The sequence below is a fragment of the Hypomesus transpacificus genome, chromosome 17 (genome assembly GCF_021917145.1).
Source record: "Hypomesus transpacificus isolate Combined female chromosome 17, fHypTra1, whole genome shotgun sequence".
Classification (NCBI taxonomy): Eukaryota; Metazoa; Chordata; class Actinopteri; order Osmeriformes; family Osmeridae; genus Hypomesus; species Hypomesus transpacificus.
Genome location: NC_061076.1, coordinates 5,273,735 through 5,290,078, shown reverse-complemented (window position 1 = coordinate 5,290,078; position 16,344 = coordinate 5,273,735). Strand labels below are relative to the sequence as shown.

The window sequence follows — 16,344 nt, the reverse complement described above, 5'->3', positions numbered from 1 at the left end:
ACCCCTCCACCCTGTCATTCTCCTCATTTTCAATCATGTTGACTGACAGCTCGGCTTCAACATAATCCCTCCCACTTGGTCAGTAGGTTATTTATGTATCCCTCCTGACAACCAGATATGAGCTGTGTTATGCTATGTTATAGCATCAATGAAATATCAATGACCAACCGTGCCAATTGATATTTTGCACAGTACTTGAACACTCAAGTAGTGTACAAACCATGGAGCTGTCTTCAACTAAACATGCACTCAACATTACGGTAGTCTATGTAATGGTAAACTAGCGCCATTTACAGTTTGTGATTTACAATGTTTTTTTTGTCCTTTTAAAAATAAAAATAGACATAATGTTCTCCACTTACAGAATGACTGTATACAGTACAGAATGTTACAGTAGGAAATGTGAGGTACTTCCACTTCATCTGGCTGTCTTCTATTGCTGCTTTTCATGCCTGCTTTTTCTCTCTTTCTCTCTTCCTTCTCTCTCTCTCCCTCCCTCTCTCTCTCTCCCTTTCTCTCTCTTTGTCTTTCTCTCGGTTTCCCTTTCTCACTCTCTCATCTGTGCTATCGATGCTCTCCTCTTCACACCTTGTATTTGCCCCATCCCATCCTATCTTTTTTCATTCTCCTCTTCCTTCTTTCGCTCCCTCACACATCCCCTCTCTCCTGACTTGCTTTGTGTTGAAACTCCACCTCCTCATCTCACCTGCCTCCCCTTTCACCTGTCGCCCACATGGCACAAACTTCCAATTCCCAATCCTTCTTCGATCCCTCAACCTTGAACTAACCCCCTCCACCCCACCCTCTAAAACCCTGACATTCCCTGACCCCCCAAATACACTCCTCTACACACCCCAATCCAACACTCCCACCACAAACACACCACAAGGTGCAGCTGCCGGCCCAGCATCCCCCCCAGGAGAGGAATGGTTCAAGCCGGACCTCAATGCAAACTCTGCCTCCTCCTGGATCAAACCATAGCGACACAGAGGTAACACAGAGAACACATGGTTTTGTTTGTAGTGAAAGGTGTAGTGAAACGGCACACAGAAAGATGGCATAAAACACACACACACATCTGCATAAATACTGTGCACACCTCACTTCCAACATACCTCAAACAGGTTGAATGTCTAAAATGCATGTCGATTGCTTGTTACTGTACAGTTTGTATTACAGATTTTCTATGGTGGATTATGGTTCTCTGTGTAGGTTGGGAGCGTGTGTGTGTGTTTGGGAGGGGGGAGCTGTTGTGAGTGTGGGTGTGTGTGTGTGTGTGTGTGCGTGTCCAATAATGTATGATTGCATCTGCACATCACAGTTCAGAGTAACACAATGGCTTAGCATTTGGTGTTTTTTAATTCAATTCAGTTCTTTCTCACACACACATGCACAGATACACACACACGCAAACACCTGTATCTGACCTAAGGGTGACCCTTAACCCTTCAGTTCCCTGTGGTCTCTCTCACTCACTCACACACACACAGACTTCCCTCCTCCTTCTCCTTCCCTCCAAACCCCACACACACTTCCAGTGAGAGCTGAGAAGAGCCCCTGGGCCAACAAGGCCGATTAGACCAACATGACTCACTAGAACCATAGAGAAAAAGAGGAGAAGAGAGGGAAAACGAAGCGATGGAGAGATAACCGGGCCTAATTGTGCGACGAGAGGCTAAACGGATTCATGTGATGTGAACGATATGAGGGCCTCCCCCACCCCTGGGGATGTCGGTAGTCACAACCACTCCACTCACCCCCCCCCCATCTCCTCTCAGCTCTCACACACTTACGCTGCCCAACATTCAGCTCCACACAGGCATATGTGTGCACCATACCGTACCTGCGTGTGTGTCCGCACACGGTTCTCTAAGAGTGGAAGACGTGCGTGTGCGTGTGCGTGTGTTGTTTTGTTTGTTTGTCCTGAGATACTGTACTTGCCTTCTCTCCATGACAGAGTTGTGTGGGCCGGCGGGGTGGGTCTCTGGGGGGGGCGGGGGGGGGCGGGGGGGGTTGGAGTATTACTATTATTGGGGGTCCATGTCTGACATGTCTTGTTGTTGTGTTGTCTCCCTCCTCAGGTTGTGTCGTGTCATGCGTTTGTATGTCGGCTCTTGTTGCTCTGTGTTACACTGTCTGTCTGTCTGTCACCGTCCCCCCTCGTCCATTTGTCCGTTCGTCTGTCCTGTGCTCTGTGTTGTGGTGCTGTGTCCTCCTCCTCTCTTTCAGTGGCCCTTCACTCTCGCACACGCTCTGCTTAGTTAGGACAATTTCGTCTGAAAAACAAATATCCGGTCCACTTTAAAACCTCGAACTTGGAGGTGCTGGCTCATTGAATCTGTCGATTCAACAGTCAACAACGGAATTTGGACTTGAAGCCAATGTGTTTTGCCTCTAGGTAGTGACCAAAACCCATGTCACTGTTTTTGTGTGTTTGTGAGAGAGGTACCAGAGTGAAAGCCACTGGTGTTTCTAGTCTCTCCAAATGGAGAACTGCTGGTTTCTTCTCTCTTCTGGGACTGCCCTCCACTCTGGGGTTTACAGAACACTGCTACAGCACAGCCACAGGGAGAAGCCAGGCTCTCTATGCACTGGTCCGGGGCCAGCGGTTAGGAGCCCAGCTTTCCCCATTCCCCTCTTACAAGCCCAACCCCAAGCTGGTCCTACCCGCAAACATTAGACCCCATCCCTGTCCCAACCACCGGGAAATGCCCTAGTGAGGGTGTTGACCCAAACAACTGACCCACGTACTATACAGAGTAGCCCATGTTTGGTGTACTTGGGTGGTGGAAGGATTCGGCTGTGCTGGAACACTGTTCACCGCCGTGCTTTAAAGTTGTGCTTTAGCTCCTAGCTCTGTTACAGGAGCTCTGAAGTGGGCCAAACTTAACAAGGCTATTAATACACTCACATATTTAGACAGACTGACAGACAGACAGACCATTTTAATTCAGTTGATTAAAATGGCACATTGACGCTCGTCTATCCCTCATTGACACATGGAATTAGCTTTAAAAACTGTGCAAACATACACACACACAGGTTAATGTCTTAGGGCTCTGTGGAGACCAGTTCAGTGTGGACTGATGTGCGTCGCAGTGTCAACCTCAATGGCCATACTGTATACTGTACATGTATTGTCAGACTGCGTGCTTCCTTCACACTCTAAAAGTGAAAAGCCTTATTCGCATAAGCCTACTCAAAATGGCTGCCAGGCTCTTGCTTTTAAAGTGGGACCAGGGCTCTTTTCCAGGACTCGTAAAATGTCTCCTTCTTATCTGTGCTCCTTGAGATAATCACCGACCGTTCTTTGCTATGAGAAAACTAGAGCAAATACCGTTGTGACATTTCCATCCATTCGGCGATCGGTGACTGTCCCAAAGTACAGAGGAGACGAGAGTGTTTTAAAGTCCTCAAAACAGGGCCCATTGCTTTAAACTGTCCCCCTTTTCCATCCCCTCCCCTTCCTCCTCCTCTTCATCATATAGCACTTCTTGTTTGTTTTTGAGCCCAGAGTGGCTCTGCTGCTTTGTTGTCATCCGTTTATGACACGCACTCTTTTGACCTCTGTTGACACACAAAAGGCCAGAGGTCATAAGAGCACTGGGTGGTTCATCTCAAATATACTCTGCCCTTTCTGTTTCTATGTATTTTCTGACAAAATGTTATGTACTTAAGGGTGTTTATGTGTGTGTGGTATTAATTGTGCTTCTTTCTACATGTTTTACGTGTGGTTCTGTTGGTCAACTAAACTGTTTTGTTAAATATGCTTTAATTTTTCTGAAATATATATATATATGTACCATGTACTGGGAATAACACACGGCTGACCACCAATCAGATTTGGAGGTCAGAACTACCAGTTAAATATATATATACTTCACCTCACCATCTTTACCCTGACCATATCATCTATCTTTCTGATTTCTCTCTCTCTCTCTCTCTCTCTCTCTCTCTCTCTCTCTCTCTCTCTCTCACTCTGTCTATGTCGCTCTCTTTCTCTTTCTTACTCCCTCTTATTTCACACTGTTGCTAAAGAAACAGTGGGAAAGAACAATGTAGGAGAATGTTCCAATTATAGATTACATCATTTCTGTTTTGCCAATCAGGAGGTGTAAATGTTTAGGAATCAAATGGTCCCAAGAGGATTTTAGAAAAATAATATAACTCATCATGAGTATCGCAATTCTTATTTACTTTCACTATTTTGTTATTGTTTGTTTACTTTTTTATTTTGTTCTAATGGAGGGGACATGCTCTTGATGTACTAGTGTTCAGTGGTTCTAGAATTCCACTGGAACAGGGTACACGGTAATGCTCCAGCGAGGTCCAGCTGGTTCCTAGTGGTGAATCCTTCCCCGAGGAAGCCTCAGGACAGCCTCTGTCCAGTAAATCCTGGTGCAGATTGTCCCTCTGGGGCTGTTGTACAGAGAGAGCAGCTTGAGTGCACGCTAGTCCATTTCCCAGTTGACAGTCAAAAGAGGTCTGGCCAGTCGAGGATGTGTAGGACAGGGATTGAGATACCAACCACAAGCTCTCTCTGTCTCACTTGCAACCTATTCAATTGAGTCAGTCAAACTCGTCCTCTGCACCAAATCTGCTATTGAGGACCTAACCTTAGGGCACCTAACCACCTACAGTATCAGGGACTTTGGTTAGGACAGCGTGGGGTTAATTGATACATTTTCAGTAGGTCTTAGATTCCCCTTGAGTGTTACAATAACAATGACAAAGAGCAACAAGTTGAAGTGTTACTGATCACTGAAAAAAAACATATATTCTTGCACAGAAAGTGACAAAACATTTGGTTGCAGCTGTAATGCTACCTTATCATTGTTTGTACTCACGTGTGTCTCATTTTCATTGTGTTTCGTGTTCTGTGCTGTGTCCACAAGTCTGTTCATTTGTTCATGACATAGCAAAGAGACAATCCCCCTTGGATCTACCAGTTTGTCAGTTCTTACTGTCGTCTCTCTCTCTTTCTCCCTCTCTGTAATAATTGCTCATCCTTTCTTTCATCTTGACTGATTCTGCCACCAGTCTTTTCCGCTAAGTCAGCCATTGTTTTGGGACCAGGGGGTCATGTGATCTTGTGAAAGAAGTGCTATGTCCCATACATACAGTCTGCTTGTATGTATGTCTGTAGATTATTTTAAATGTGTTGTATTCATACATTTGCCAATGGATAAACGTGTTGCAAATATTGCCTCTGATGATCACAAATCTACATGTGTGTATGGAGACAAAAGAGATGACCAGCTCATGGTTATGTATGACACAGCCAAAGAAAATGCACCGTTTAGAAACTATGTTCAGCACTGGAACACCAGCTACAGAGTAGAAACAGATTACTAATGCCCAACTCTGTTTAAAACCTCTTTCTGCATGTAGATTTGTGTTGGATAATATTTGCTTTGGTCTCCCTTATATCTCTCTCCCCATTCGTCCCCCTCCTTCCTCCCACTCAGACTAACTTCATCCTCCATTCCATCCCCAGGCCAGTCATTCAACCTTCGTAGCATTACTAAAGTCTGACCAGAGGTACGTACTGAATCACAGGATCTCTAGCTGGCGCACTTACGAAAGGGCTGCGTCTCAAATCAAACCCGCACTCTATTCCTCTACACTGTGTACTACCTCTAGCCTAGGGGTCAAGAGTAGTGCACTAGAGTAAGGAATAGAGTGCCATTTGAGACCCGGTCTAGGAAATGGCATTGCGGCTGGGAGTGGGCTGCACGCTGCTGCTTTGGCGGCTCCAGTGCTGCATTCTGCTGCATCAGAGAATAAGGCTTTGCTACCAGAGCTGTCCAGCAGCTAGCCAGTCAGGGTCTGCCTGATAGGAATACAAAGGCAGAGAAGATCAATGGCAGCTCTAGAACTGAGAGGAATGAACACCAAGTGGGGCGAGGTGTGAGGATATTAGCCCGGACTAAGCAGATCATGAAAACCTACTGGTTATAGCGCAGATGATCAGTAAAGTTCCGGTAGAAATGATTCATATGGATAATTGAGTGAGTGAGTGAGAGTGTGACTTGAATGTGAATGAATATGTGTTTTTTTGTAGGTTATGGATATGTTATTTCTAGTAAAAAAAAAAATGACTCCCAATCTATTGAACAATCTGATAAGTACTTGAAGCTTTTGATTAGACTTTAAGACAACTTCAGGATAAGAGAGGTGGTTCTTATAGTATTATCACTGGATTCACATTGATATTTAATGGTCTGCCTGTTTAGAGACTAGGGTACTAGGGTTCTGTCTTTCTCTCTCTTTCGCTCTCTCTCTTTCTCAGTCTCTCACTCTCCCCTTTTTTCTTTCTGTGCCATTTGCAGTGTGGTGCATGTTGCATGGTGTGGTCTGTTCAGTGCTGTGAAGGAGGTATGCTGGTTATTCCCTGGAGAGTTCTTCCCCTCACTGCCTTCCCTGGACACACAGCACTCTCTAATACCATGAGCTTTACACTGGGATATGCACCATTAACACACAGTTAGAGGTACAACTGCTTGACAAAATAATAAATTCAGCAATGTGGCGGCCATGTTTTTCTGATGCCCCATCCTTCCTCCATGGCCAGCGAGCGTGACGCGTGTTCGATAAAGCTCCAGAACATGGCATTACTGTGGAACATGACAAGGACCGCCTGCTATAGCTGTATTGATCCTGATCAATCTGGCACTGTTGTTCACTGTTCCTCTGGCCACAGGACCACTGCGGGTGTGTGTGTGTGTGTGTGTTTGTGTGGAGCTCCATCGTTGTGCTAAGAGCTTAGCTCCCAATCTACTAAGAGCTGCGGTGCCTCCAATTGATTACCGCGGTTACAAGGGTTGACGTCTCAAATACAATCACTTGAATAGAGGCCATGGCATGTTGTTACGAGGTACACACACACGTTTTCAAACATTTGAATAATGACAAACTTAATAACACTGACACACACATTCTATGTTTGCTGACGCGTGAGTTTGAGACATTACTGTACATTGATACATTACCCTACATACAGACATATACATATTGTACTGTAGTCCTTTTTTGATGACCAGCCGGGAAATGATGACAGACTTTACTACACAGCATGCTCAAATACGAGTACATACATGACTTGCTGACACACACACACACGTAGATGTCCTGCTCTCTCCCTGCCGTGCCTCGCTCATCAAGCGCTTTCTGCTGAAGAGGAATGGTCAGGTCGGAGGAACATGGTGACCTAGATCTGTCACGTTTTACCCAGCATGCCTCCTCTACTCCGTGCCGTGACTGAGTGGCTCCTATAGGCTGTGCATTGGTGGGAAAGCTTCCACACATGGTCACACAAGCCCAAACTAGCCCTCCGCATCCTATGGCATCTCTAATGGACAGAATTCCTGGACAAGTCATTGGTTAGCCCCAAAATGAGCTTAACGTTGAATGACTTAGCCAGTAGGTTGAAAATGAGTTTCAGACTGAGACGGAGTATAGTACACATGAGAGGACAAAGACAGTGACATCAGAGTTTGGTGCAGTAGTCCCTCGTTCATCTGGATCTGTCTGTTTATGGTGCTTGGAGTTCAAATCTTGTTGTGGTGAACTGGAGAGGAATCTCACCCCACAGGTGGTGAGGCCTGAATAGACAGGAAACCAGTTTTGTTGTTGATGTTGTGTTTCTTGTCTGTCGAGGTGGTGGTGTTGTTGTTGTTTGTTGTGTCAGTGTGGAGACATCCGGTTTGTCCAACCTCTCCTCTCTATCTCTGTTACAGACCAGCTGTCTGTCTGTTTGTCTGTATGCTTGACTGCCTTCCCATCCCTGTTACAGCCTTCCATATCAAACACTTGTTGAAACACCTCAAGAAAAACACCTTGCCCTCCAGATGAGTAAGATATAGTCAACATTGACTAGATGAACATACGCAGTAGGTGGAGCCAGGCTACAGCTGTAGGTGAGGTGAAGTGAGAGCATACTTTTAAACTTTCTCTTGCTCAACATCACTTACCTGATGATTCTACAAGACCAGATAACATCTATTTGTAGGTTGCCCAGTTTGAACATTTCAACCTAAAGTGCATACAGAAACAGCACAATCTAGTGCACTCATAAAGTAAAATGGCATAAATATTTGAGTTCCCCGCTTTCTGCACTCTCCAAATTGTTGCTGAAGTGGAGATTCGGCCTGACTTCTGAGGTGTGGTTCTGAGACAGGAACAGAGCCAGCGTTTGTCAGCTTCTGATTTATTTATCAGCAGGGCTCGACTTGTTGCTGTCCAAACACAGTATGACCTCACTCAAGAGAAATATGTTCCAGTCTGTAAAAGTAAACACAGTCCCAAACTTCTCCTTCTACTTCTAGATAAAGCGCTACTGATGAATCTGACGAGACAGGTGGTAGTGAGAGAGAAGTGCGGTGAACGTGACGTCTGGAAGGAGTGGTAGCTCAGGGGTGATATGTGGAGGCATAAAGGAGGGGCTGGTAGAGGGATTAGAGGCAGGTGTGACTGTGGAGAGGGAAGGTTGTCAAGAACTGTTGGACCTTGTGAAGCTGTCAGGGTTTCATTACGATAACCCCATTCTTCATCTGTCTTCATCTATCTCAGTGAACACACTGATGGACACCTTTCTACCCTGGGCTAAGACTGATGAACGAAATTGTACACATTTTTTGTCGTACAATTTCTACAGCATCATCTTAATACTGATTATGAACATGAATCAATTCTCTCTACACTATAAAAAAAGTATACACTTATGGGTGATTTGTGTGTCCCAGATCAATCCTGACAACTTCACCAGGTCCATATGAGTGTGTCGTTCTCTTGGGGGTTGTGGTGCTGATAACAGAGCTTGGATTGAATCTACCTCCCCAGACCTGGGTCCAAACAGTATTCAACTTCTTGGGTCAACTTGATTTGACGTGGAATACACCATTGATGGGTGGATACAATTAAGAGGGTCATATTGTTTCTTCGGAGCTCAGAAAACGTGCAAACGAAGTCTACCTCAAACGTTGGTATGAAAGGGAACAGTGTTTGGGCCTAGGTCTCGCCGTGCGTGTCTGGATCTTGAGGTGCAAACCTCTGTGTTGTAGGCTGGCTAAAACACCTGGATGCTGAGCACTCTTCCCTCCCTCCTTCTGTCTCTATCTACTGTATCATTCCCTTTTCTCTGGGAGAAACCAATATTATTCTTTCTCTTTATGTCCAGTATGCCAGAGGGAGCTAAAATGAACAACGCTCAACACCAACTGCTTTACCCATCACCCCCCCCCCCCCCTCTCTCTCTCTCCTCATTGTGTATGCTGACGCTACAGATAGCCCGTGTCAGCTTGTAATGATGTAGCAACCGTTCTGATGACATATTTTCATAACCCATTTTTCTGTTTTGTCCCGTCTCTCTGTCTCTGTCTTTGTCTCTGTCTGTCTTTCTGTCTCTTACTTTTTGTTTTGTCTGCTTTGGTCTGAAAAAAAAAAATCTTTCTTGTTTTGACTGGTTATTTTATTTTGATTGATTTACTTTTTTTCTGTTATTTACCCCTTTTATATTGTAAAAATCTGTTTATCTGCCTATTTCTAACCCATAACACTTTTAATATACCATTTCCTGACATGGTCAAAATGTTGACATATACATTTAACTCATGCAAAAACAACAAAACAAACATCACATTAAAATAACTCTCCCCCCCCTCCCTCCCCTATTCTTTTCATTTAAACTATAATCTCCACACCCTTCTGACGCCTCTTCGCACCCTTTCATACGCTGGGTGACGTTTCCAGCGACAGGCTATGAGAAGTCTCGCAGTCTCAATAACATCTCCGGCATGACGGGGGCGCCCATGCGCCTCACCCCAATCACCAACTCTACCTTCGAGCCCTTCGAGCCCCCAGGAGCCCTACGCAGATGCCACTCCCCCATCCCCTCCATCTTGTAACCGAACCCTAACCCAGGAAGGTGTACAGAGGGGGTGACGAGAAAAACAACTCAAAAAGAGAGGCTTAACAAGTTCACGGAAATGAACACTGATACTGGTCCTGATGATAATGATAATGAACTGACCTGGCCTTTAGAGGCCAAGGAGAGCCTTTTGGTTAGAGGAGAAACGGTACACTTTGTGTACTCCTTATGCCCTGCTGTATAATATCTTTACGTGCTACACTGATGCTTTACTAATCATTCATAGAAAATGTTCGTTTTTTTCAATAGAGGCTTGTGTAAAGTTTTGCAAAGCTGCCCAAAGTTGGGTTTAATGGTCTGGCATTTGCTTATAAATGATTTCTGAAGCATCTATGTTGGCATTACAAAGGGTTGTAAAAGGATTTATTGAGTCTGCATATATGTAATTAGTTTAAAGTGTATTAGGCATTATAAACTGAAAGAATAGGGTGTGATATTAAGAATGAGAATAGTATTATACCTACAATGACTAAATACATATCATAGGCTGATGTTCATGTCCACAGCAATTTAATGCCTGATGATAAACAATGCACACAGACACACACTCACTAACACAAAAACTCACAGACACACACGCACATACACGCACACACACACACTACCACAAGCACACAAGCACCCTCACACACCTGCCTTACTAACAGGGATTTAGCATAGTCATAATTTAGTTAGTTTAGGCCTCCCTGTGCTATTTGCCTGTGTGTGCTGCACTTGCACTTAATAATAGTACTAACTTAGAGTAAGACCTGCTAGATATGAGACTTATTCTGACAGATGTCACTGAGCCTCAAATCCAAACCACACCGTAGGCGGGTGAGGGTAATACTGTACTGTACTCAAACACAAAGATAAATATACATAATGCATGCCTTTACTAAGGAAAAAGACAAAAAATGGGGATGGGGGGGACTAAGAAAAAATGATAAACAGAATTTCAGATAACACATAGTTAAGTGTTTCAAAAGAAAAGGAGAAACCCAAAAGAATAGTCCTTAAGAAGCACCCACAAGAAGCCATAGTGGTTTATAACAGATCTCCTATAGAGCTTGGTTCACTGGACTGTTACATGTTTTAATGTGGACTGAAAATAGATTCTCTCTATTTTTTCTTTACATCACTCTCACAAACCTCTCTATACAGTATATCTCTTTCGCACACACGCGCACACACACACACACACACACCTCACCTAGAGTATGACGTCATAAAATGTATTTTAGAGTTAGGGACAGAGTGCTCCACTGTTTATCCATGAGTGCTGTCATTATCATTATCATGACTGGTATCATCAGTGCCATATAGCAACCCCACCTGAGGCTCCAGAGCAATACATAGACTGCTGAAAAACAAACGCCTTGAAGAAGAATTCCCAAATAACATGGAAGATCAGTCAGAAGAAGTCATGAGACTATTTTTGTAATGGCCAATGGAGAGGTCTACGTGTGTCACAAGGGGAGGGGGGGTCTATAAAACCTGATCATCCAATCTTGAAGTAGGAAAAAGAATTGGCCGTCCAATCAATGATCAGTAGTCCTCATCCCAGAACGTTGTTTTCGCACATCCCTGCTTACCTGCATCCTCCTATGACAAGGAAGAAGGTTACCCCCACCTTTAGACCTAGGATCAGCTTTCTCCCCTTCTTTACCAGCAGGGGAAAACATACAACATTTAACGAACAGTATGTTTGCCCTTAGTATGTTGCCCTAACGGACACTGAAATATCGAATGCAGGTGCATGAAACATAGCTTCTTACAATTTGTTAGTAGACATTGGTCTTCAGAAGTCTATATGTACACCTATGAAACTCAATCCACAACTTCGGTCCAGGGAAACATAACTGCTCTGACACTGCTCTGACCTGGCTACCCTCTGGGTCTCTCATCTTCATCAGTCTTCATCTTCCTCTTCTGCTTGACAATAACATCTCACCATCACCACTCTACTCACAGTGACTCCTATGATTTGGGCCTATAGCTAATACTTAAGTTTTTTCTTTTTTGTTCTTTTTTTTGTTTTGTTTTATCTATTTATTTTCTTTTTTTGATCCTCGTGCCCCACCGTCCGACCTTCCCGTCCCTGCTGCTGGCCTTGGCTACTCGCTCATAGAAGCCACGGTGAACAGATGCTGGACTGACAGCCCGTGGTAGAAGAACAGAACAAAACACTATAACGAGAGAAAAAGGCAACATACATAAATAGAAATATGCCATGTATAAACACAATTATATTTGTATCTATGTATTTCTATGGAGATAAGCTGTACTTATGTATCTGGGCCATGCAGTGTGTAGCTATGTGTGTGTGTGTCTTCCCAGACATACATCTACCTCTAGAACCATGATGCAAGAGTGCCAACTCAGTGTGACTAACAACCAACCAACTCCTCTCTCCCTGTTCTCTGAAAGAGAGAAGAGGTAGAACGCAAAGGGATAATCTGGAACAAATGTGTTCCCCTCTATTGAGGGTTTAGATCAGATAAAAGAGATAAAAACGATTAACCTTTTTTTTAAGCTGTATAATTATTATTGTTTTTACTATTAATTCAAATTTAGATGATGCTGCCGGTAGCAACCATGCAAGGTCAATCAGTTGGAACTTTATTTTTTTGTATTCTCTAAGGTGATACATTTTGGTGGTTGATTTAAAAAGAGTTGTTTATTTTTCTAATTCTCAATGTCACATTCTTTGCCAGATGCATATTTATTTGTCAATCATTAGCAGACAATGCTACCATTATTTAGACATTACTTGTAATACTACTGGTCTGATCCAGTTCTGTTCCTTGTAAAATGTGTGTTTTGTTTAATATCTGTTGGATCTCTGCACCTCTGCTCTGCCATCTATCACCTTTCTCTCTGGAGACAGATAGGTGGTTGAATAGGGAGAAGATGTAGCGCCTTTGATAGCGTTAGCTTCTAAAAATGCTGCATTCTCTTTTGTTAGCAGTAGCTTCAGTAAGGTTGCATTCTCTAGTTAATAGTAGGGTAGCTGCACAGAGGCACTTTGATTAATGTGTGCAAGCTAGAAGGCGCACTCTGTTCAGGTAGTATTTGTCCTGATTAATAGGCAGTGTGCTTTCTAGAAAAGCTGTTTAGCTTCTGGGGATCAAACTACATGACTTCCCTAATTCATCTTTGCAAAAACAAAAATTCTAACGAAAAGCTCAGGACAACTAGACACCCTTTGATACTTAGTCTAGCATCAAACAGAAAATCATTCACCTTTCAAAAGCTTTAGTATTAATATAACTTTGGTGACTTAGTTTCCAGCCTGCAATTACACATATCTACTAGTTGTAAGGCCATGGAAACAGATTTCTTATGTGTGGGGTATAGGGAGGAAGATAATAGATGGCAGAAATTGACGGATGCTCAAGGTTGTGCTCAAGGTCAAATTCAATTTACATTCTGTCAACTCGGGAATTAAGTTTTATTGTGAATTTGCCTTCTGTGTTGACTGAGTATAAATAGAATTTACCTTAGCACCTATGTGACACACAGAAACCTCTATACAAAATACCAAATGTATCTCATGTAATCTGCCCATTCCTCTCATCTGTCATGATCTGTACTATCGAGTTCATACAAGTTTTTAGAACACTCAATGGTCAAAGTGTTCTGTACAGTTGATTTGATTAGCATGGGTTTCCATTGCAAGCAATAAGATACTTATATGTCTATGTCCATAATGAGTATGATTTGATAAGACTTCTAATTTTAAGTCAAGCTCAATGAATGTGTATAGATTTAGACTAATAATGAAGTGTATATGAATGTGTATTTTGTATACACACTCATATGGACTGAAAGCATGCTCACAAAGAAAAAAGCCTTACTTCTCAAAGTTTTGTTTGAGGATTGAGGCACATACATATGCATGCTAAAATGCTACAATGCTATTGGGTGGGAGAGACCACTGATACTGTATTGGGGAGGGGGGGTGGGACAGTTTATTTTTCAAAAATAGAGGGGGTGGGGTGGGGGGGTATTATTGGTCTTGTATAGCTGCTTTCATAAGAGACAATATGATACTTATCAAGAATGATTATAGTTTATGATTTCTTTCTTTTTTTTTTATCTTTTCACAGATAACTATTCGGAAAGCCCTGTGCTTATCAGATATATGCAAAAAGAAGCAGTAACTGTGAATTAACACTAAGAAAAGACAAATCCAACTTCTTCCACCTCCCTTTAATCGGTACAATTTTACCAATCCCCATTCCAACATGCGTCGAAAGCTTGCCTGTCATTCTACTATCAAATTTATCGGCCCTCTCCAGCTCCACTCTCTAATGTTCATGTGTCAACCCATTCTGTACTGTTCTGTTCTGAACCACAGCCTCTCCCAAAACACACATACATCACCTCTGCTCCACCACACAGTTGCGTTAAGTTTGAGGGGTGGGAGAATCCAACCTTCGACATAACAAGTTTAACTTTTGAATTCTGAATCCAGGAGGCCTAATAACCTCATACATTGCACTGGCATCTGTAAATCCCTTCTGTCAATAGAAACTTACAGAGGGCAAGCATAGTACTCATTGTGAAAAAAAACAGTAGCATAACAATTTCTACTATGTGTGAGCAGTAGATCTGTAGTAGTCCTAATCCTATCCCAGGACAGTACAAATATCTATCCTACATATCCTATCCTTGGACATTGCAAAACCACCCCTGGATGGCAGTAGTGTCACTTAATATGACCACTGTCAGAAACCTGACAATCCTGTCCCACCATCAGCAGCAAGGCAGGGGAATTGTACTGCTTTCCCAGTAGGCAGTGGGGCAGTAGTTCAGGTGTTTTGTAGGTGTTGGTGTTGGGACAACATGTTTAAGGATTGAGGACTGAATTGGGAGAACAGTGGTGGTTGTAGACAAAACCTCCACTCTCCTTTCTTGCATGTTCCCCGTGTGTCATTCTCCCATGCACAACTCAGGTAACTCGCCTCTCTCTCTCTCTCTCTCTCTCTCTCTCTCTCTCTCTCTCTCTCTCTCTCTCTCTCTCTCTCTCTCTCTCTCTCTCTCTCTCTCTCTCTCTCTCTCTCTCTCTCTCTCACAAGCGCTCTCTGTCTCGCAGGCTGTCTATGTCTTGCACTGATTCTCACTGCTGTCAGTTTATTTGTGCTTCCAGAAAAGTTACATTTCAAAACCTGGCAGAGAAAGTTGAAATCTCTGTCTTCTCTTTGTGCCTGCAAATATGTCCTGTGTCTGTGAACTCATTCCAAACAATGTCTGTATTCCTCTAACATGATTCTGAGGTGTCTTAAGTCTTCTAATTCCCCCCCCCCCCCCAAACCATCTTCATCTTCTTCACCCCATCTGCTTCCCTTATCTGTCTCTGAGAACTACCATTTCTAACCCTTTGATTGCAAATGGAGCAAGAGAAATGGGGAACAGAAACTGTACAGTAAAATCTAAAATCTTCCCTAAAATGGATGACAAAGTACTAGGAATGACAGACATGGACACATGAGAATGAATCACTGAAAGATGTTGCACTTTGGGGAGACAATGTAAGAACTGTGTATTTAAAGAGGATTGTCAACAAACGTGAAGAACCATGAAATGGAGAACAGTTTGAAGAAAGAAAGAAACAAGCAAAATGTGAGGAGGAAGGAAGCACATCGCTTCTCAGTGTAAGACTGTGTGTTCTGTGTTCAGTGTGTGGTACATTGTGCTTCCTGTGCTGTAGGCTACGGTGCCCGTGGGCGTGTGTAACCGTGTTTGTGTTGCGTGTGTTTTGTGTTCTGTGCTTCGCTGTGTTTTCGTGTATCATTTTTGTGTCCTCCATGTTGCCTATGTGTAGGACACACCATCTGAGGTACTCTCAGCTCTTGGTCTGTATTTATAAGTCCTGGTGGGCTGCGGTTCTTCGGGTATAAACTCTTACTCAGCCATATCTGATGAAATAACTACCAGTCAATGGGAAGAGCTCTATGAATCACGAGGTGGATGTATGCCAGTAGACTTTGCAGCCCTCTAGGACTGAATCCTCCCACGCCAATATTGTATTGGTGTGTTTCAGTGGGTGGGTGTATGAGGGTATGTGCATGCATGTGCGTGTGTATGTGCTTGTTTATACTGTAGTTTATATTGTGTTGCTAGTGTGTGTGTGTGTGTGCGTGCGCGTGTGTGCGCGTGTGTGTGCGAGCGCGTGTGTGCGCGTGTGTGTGTTCTTACAAGCTTCTTTGTATTTGTGAACTTGCATGCAGGGAGAGCTTTGCTAAAACATATATTATGTTGCCTTAGATGTTCATTGATAATTTAACAACAAATTGTTTCATTTGACTCATCCATGTATACACACATATGTAGCCATTTGCAAATGAAATGTATAAATTCCATTGAAATATCCTGTCCACGTAATGCATCTCACTTGCTGTTTTGTTTGATGTTTGCACTGATTATTTTTC

General features: G+C 43.3%; 1 protein-coding gene across 2 annotated transcripts in view; it reads left to right on the top strand.

Annotated features, from left to right (window-relative positions):
- LOC124478933 (potassium voltage-gated channel subfamily C member 1-like) overlaps positions 1-16,344 on the top strand; it is a 41,338-nt gene that overhangs the window by 23,345 nt on the left and 1,649 nt on the right. Inside the window, exons 4-5 of one of the 2 annotated variants that reach the window (XM_047037341.1) lie at positions 2,082-2,102; positions 9,751-9,905. In XM_047037341.1, coding sequence (XP_046893297.1) covers positions 2,082-2,102; positions 9,751-9,905 — 176 coding nt within the window. Of the gene's footprint in view, positions 1-2,081; positions 2,103-9,750; positions 15,568-16,344 lie in introns of those variants that run through there. The other variant, XR_006957335.1, reaches the window with a different exon arrangement.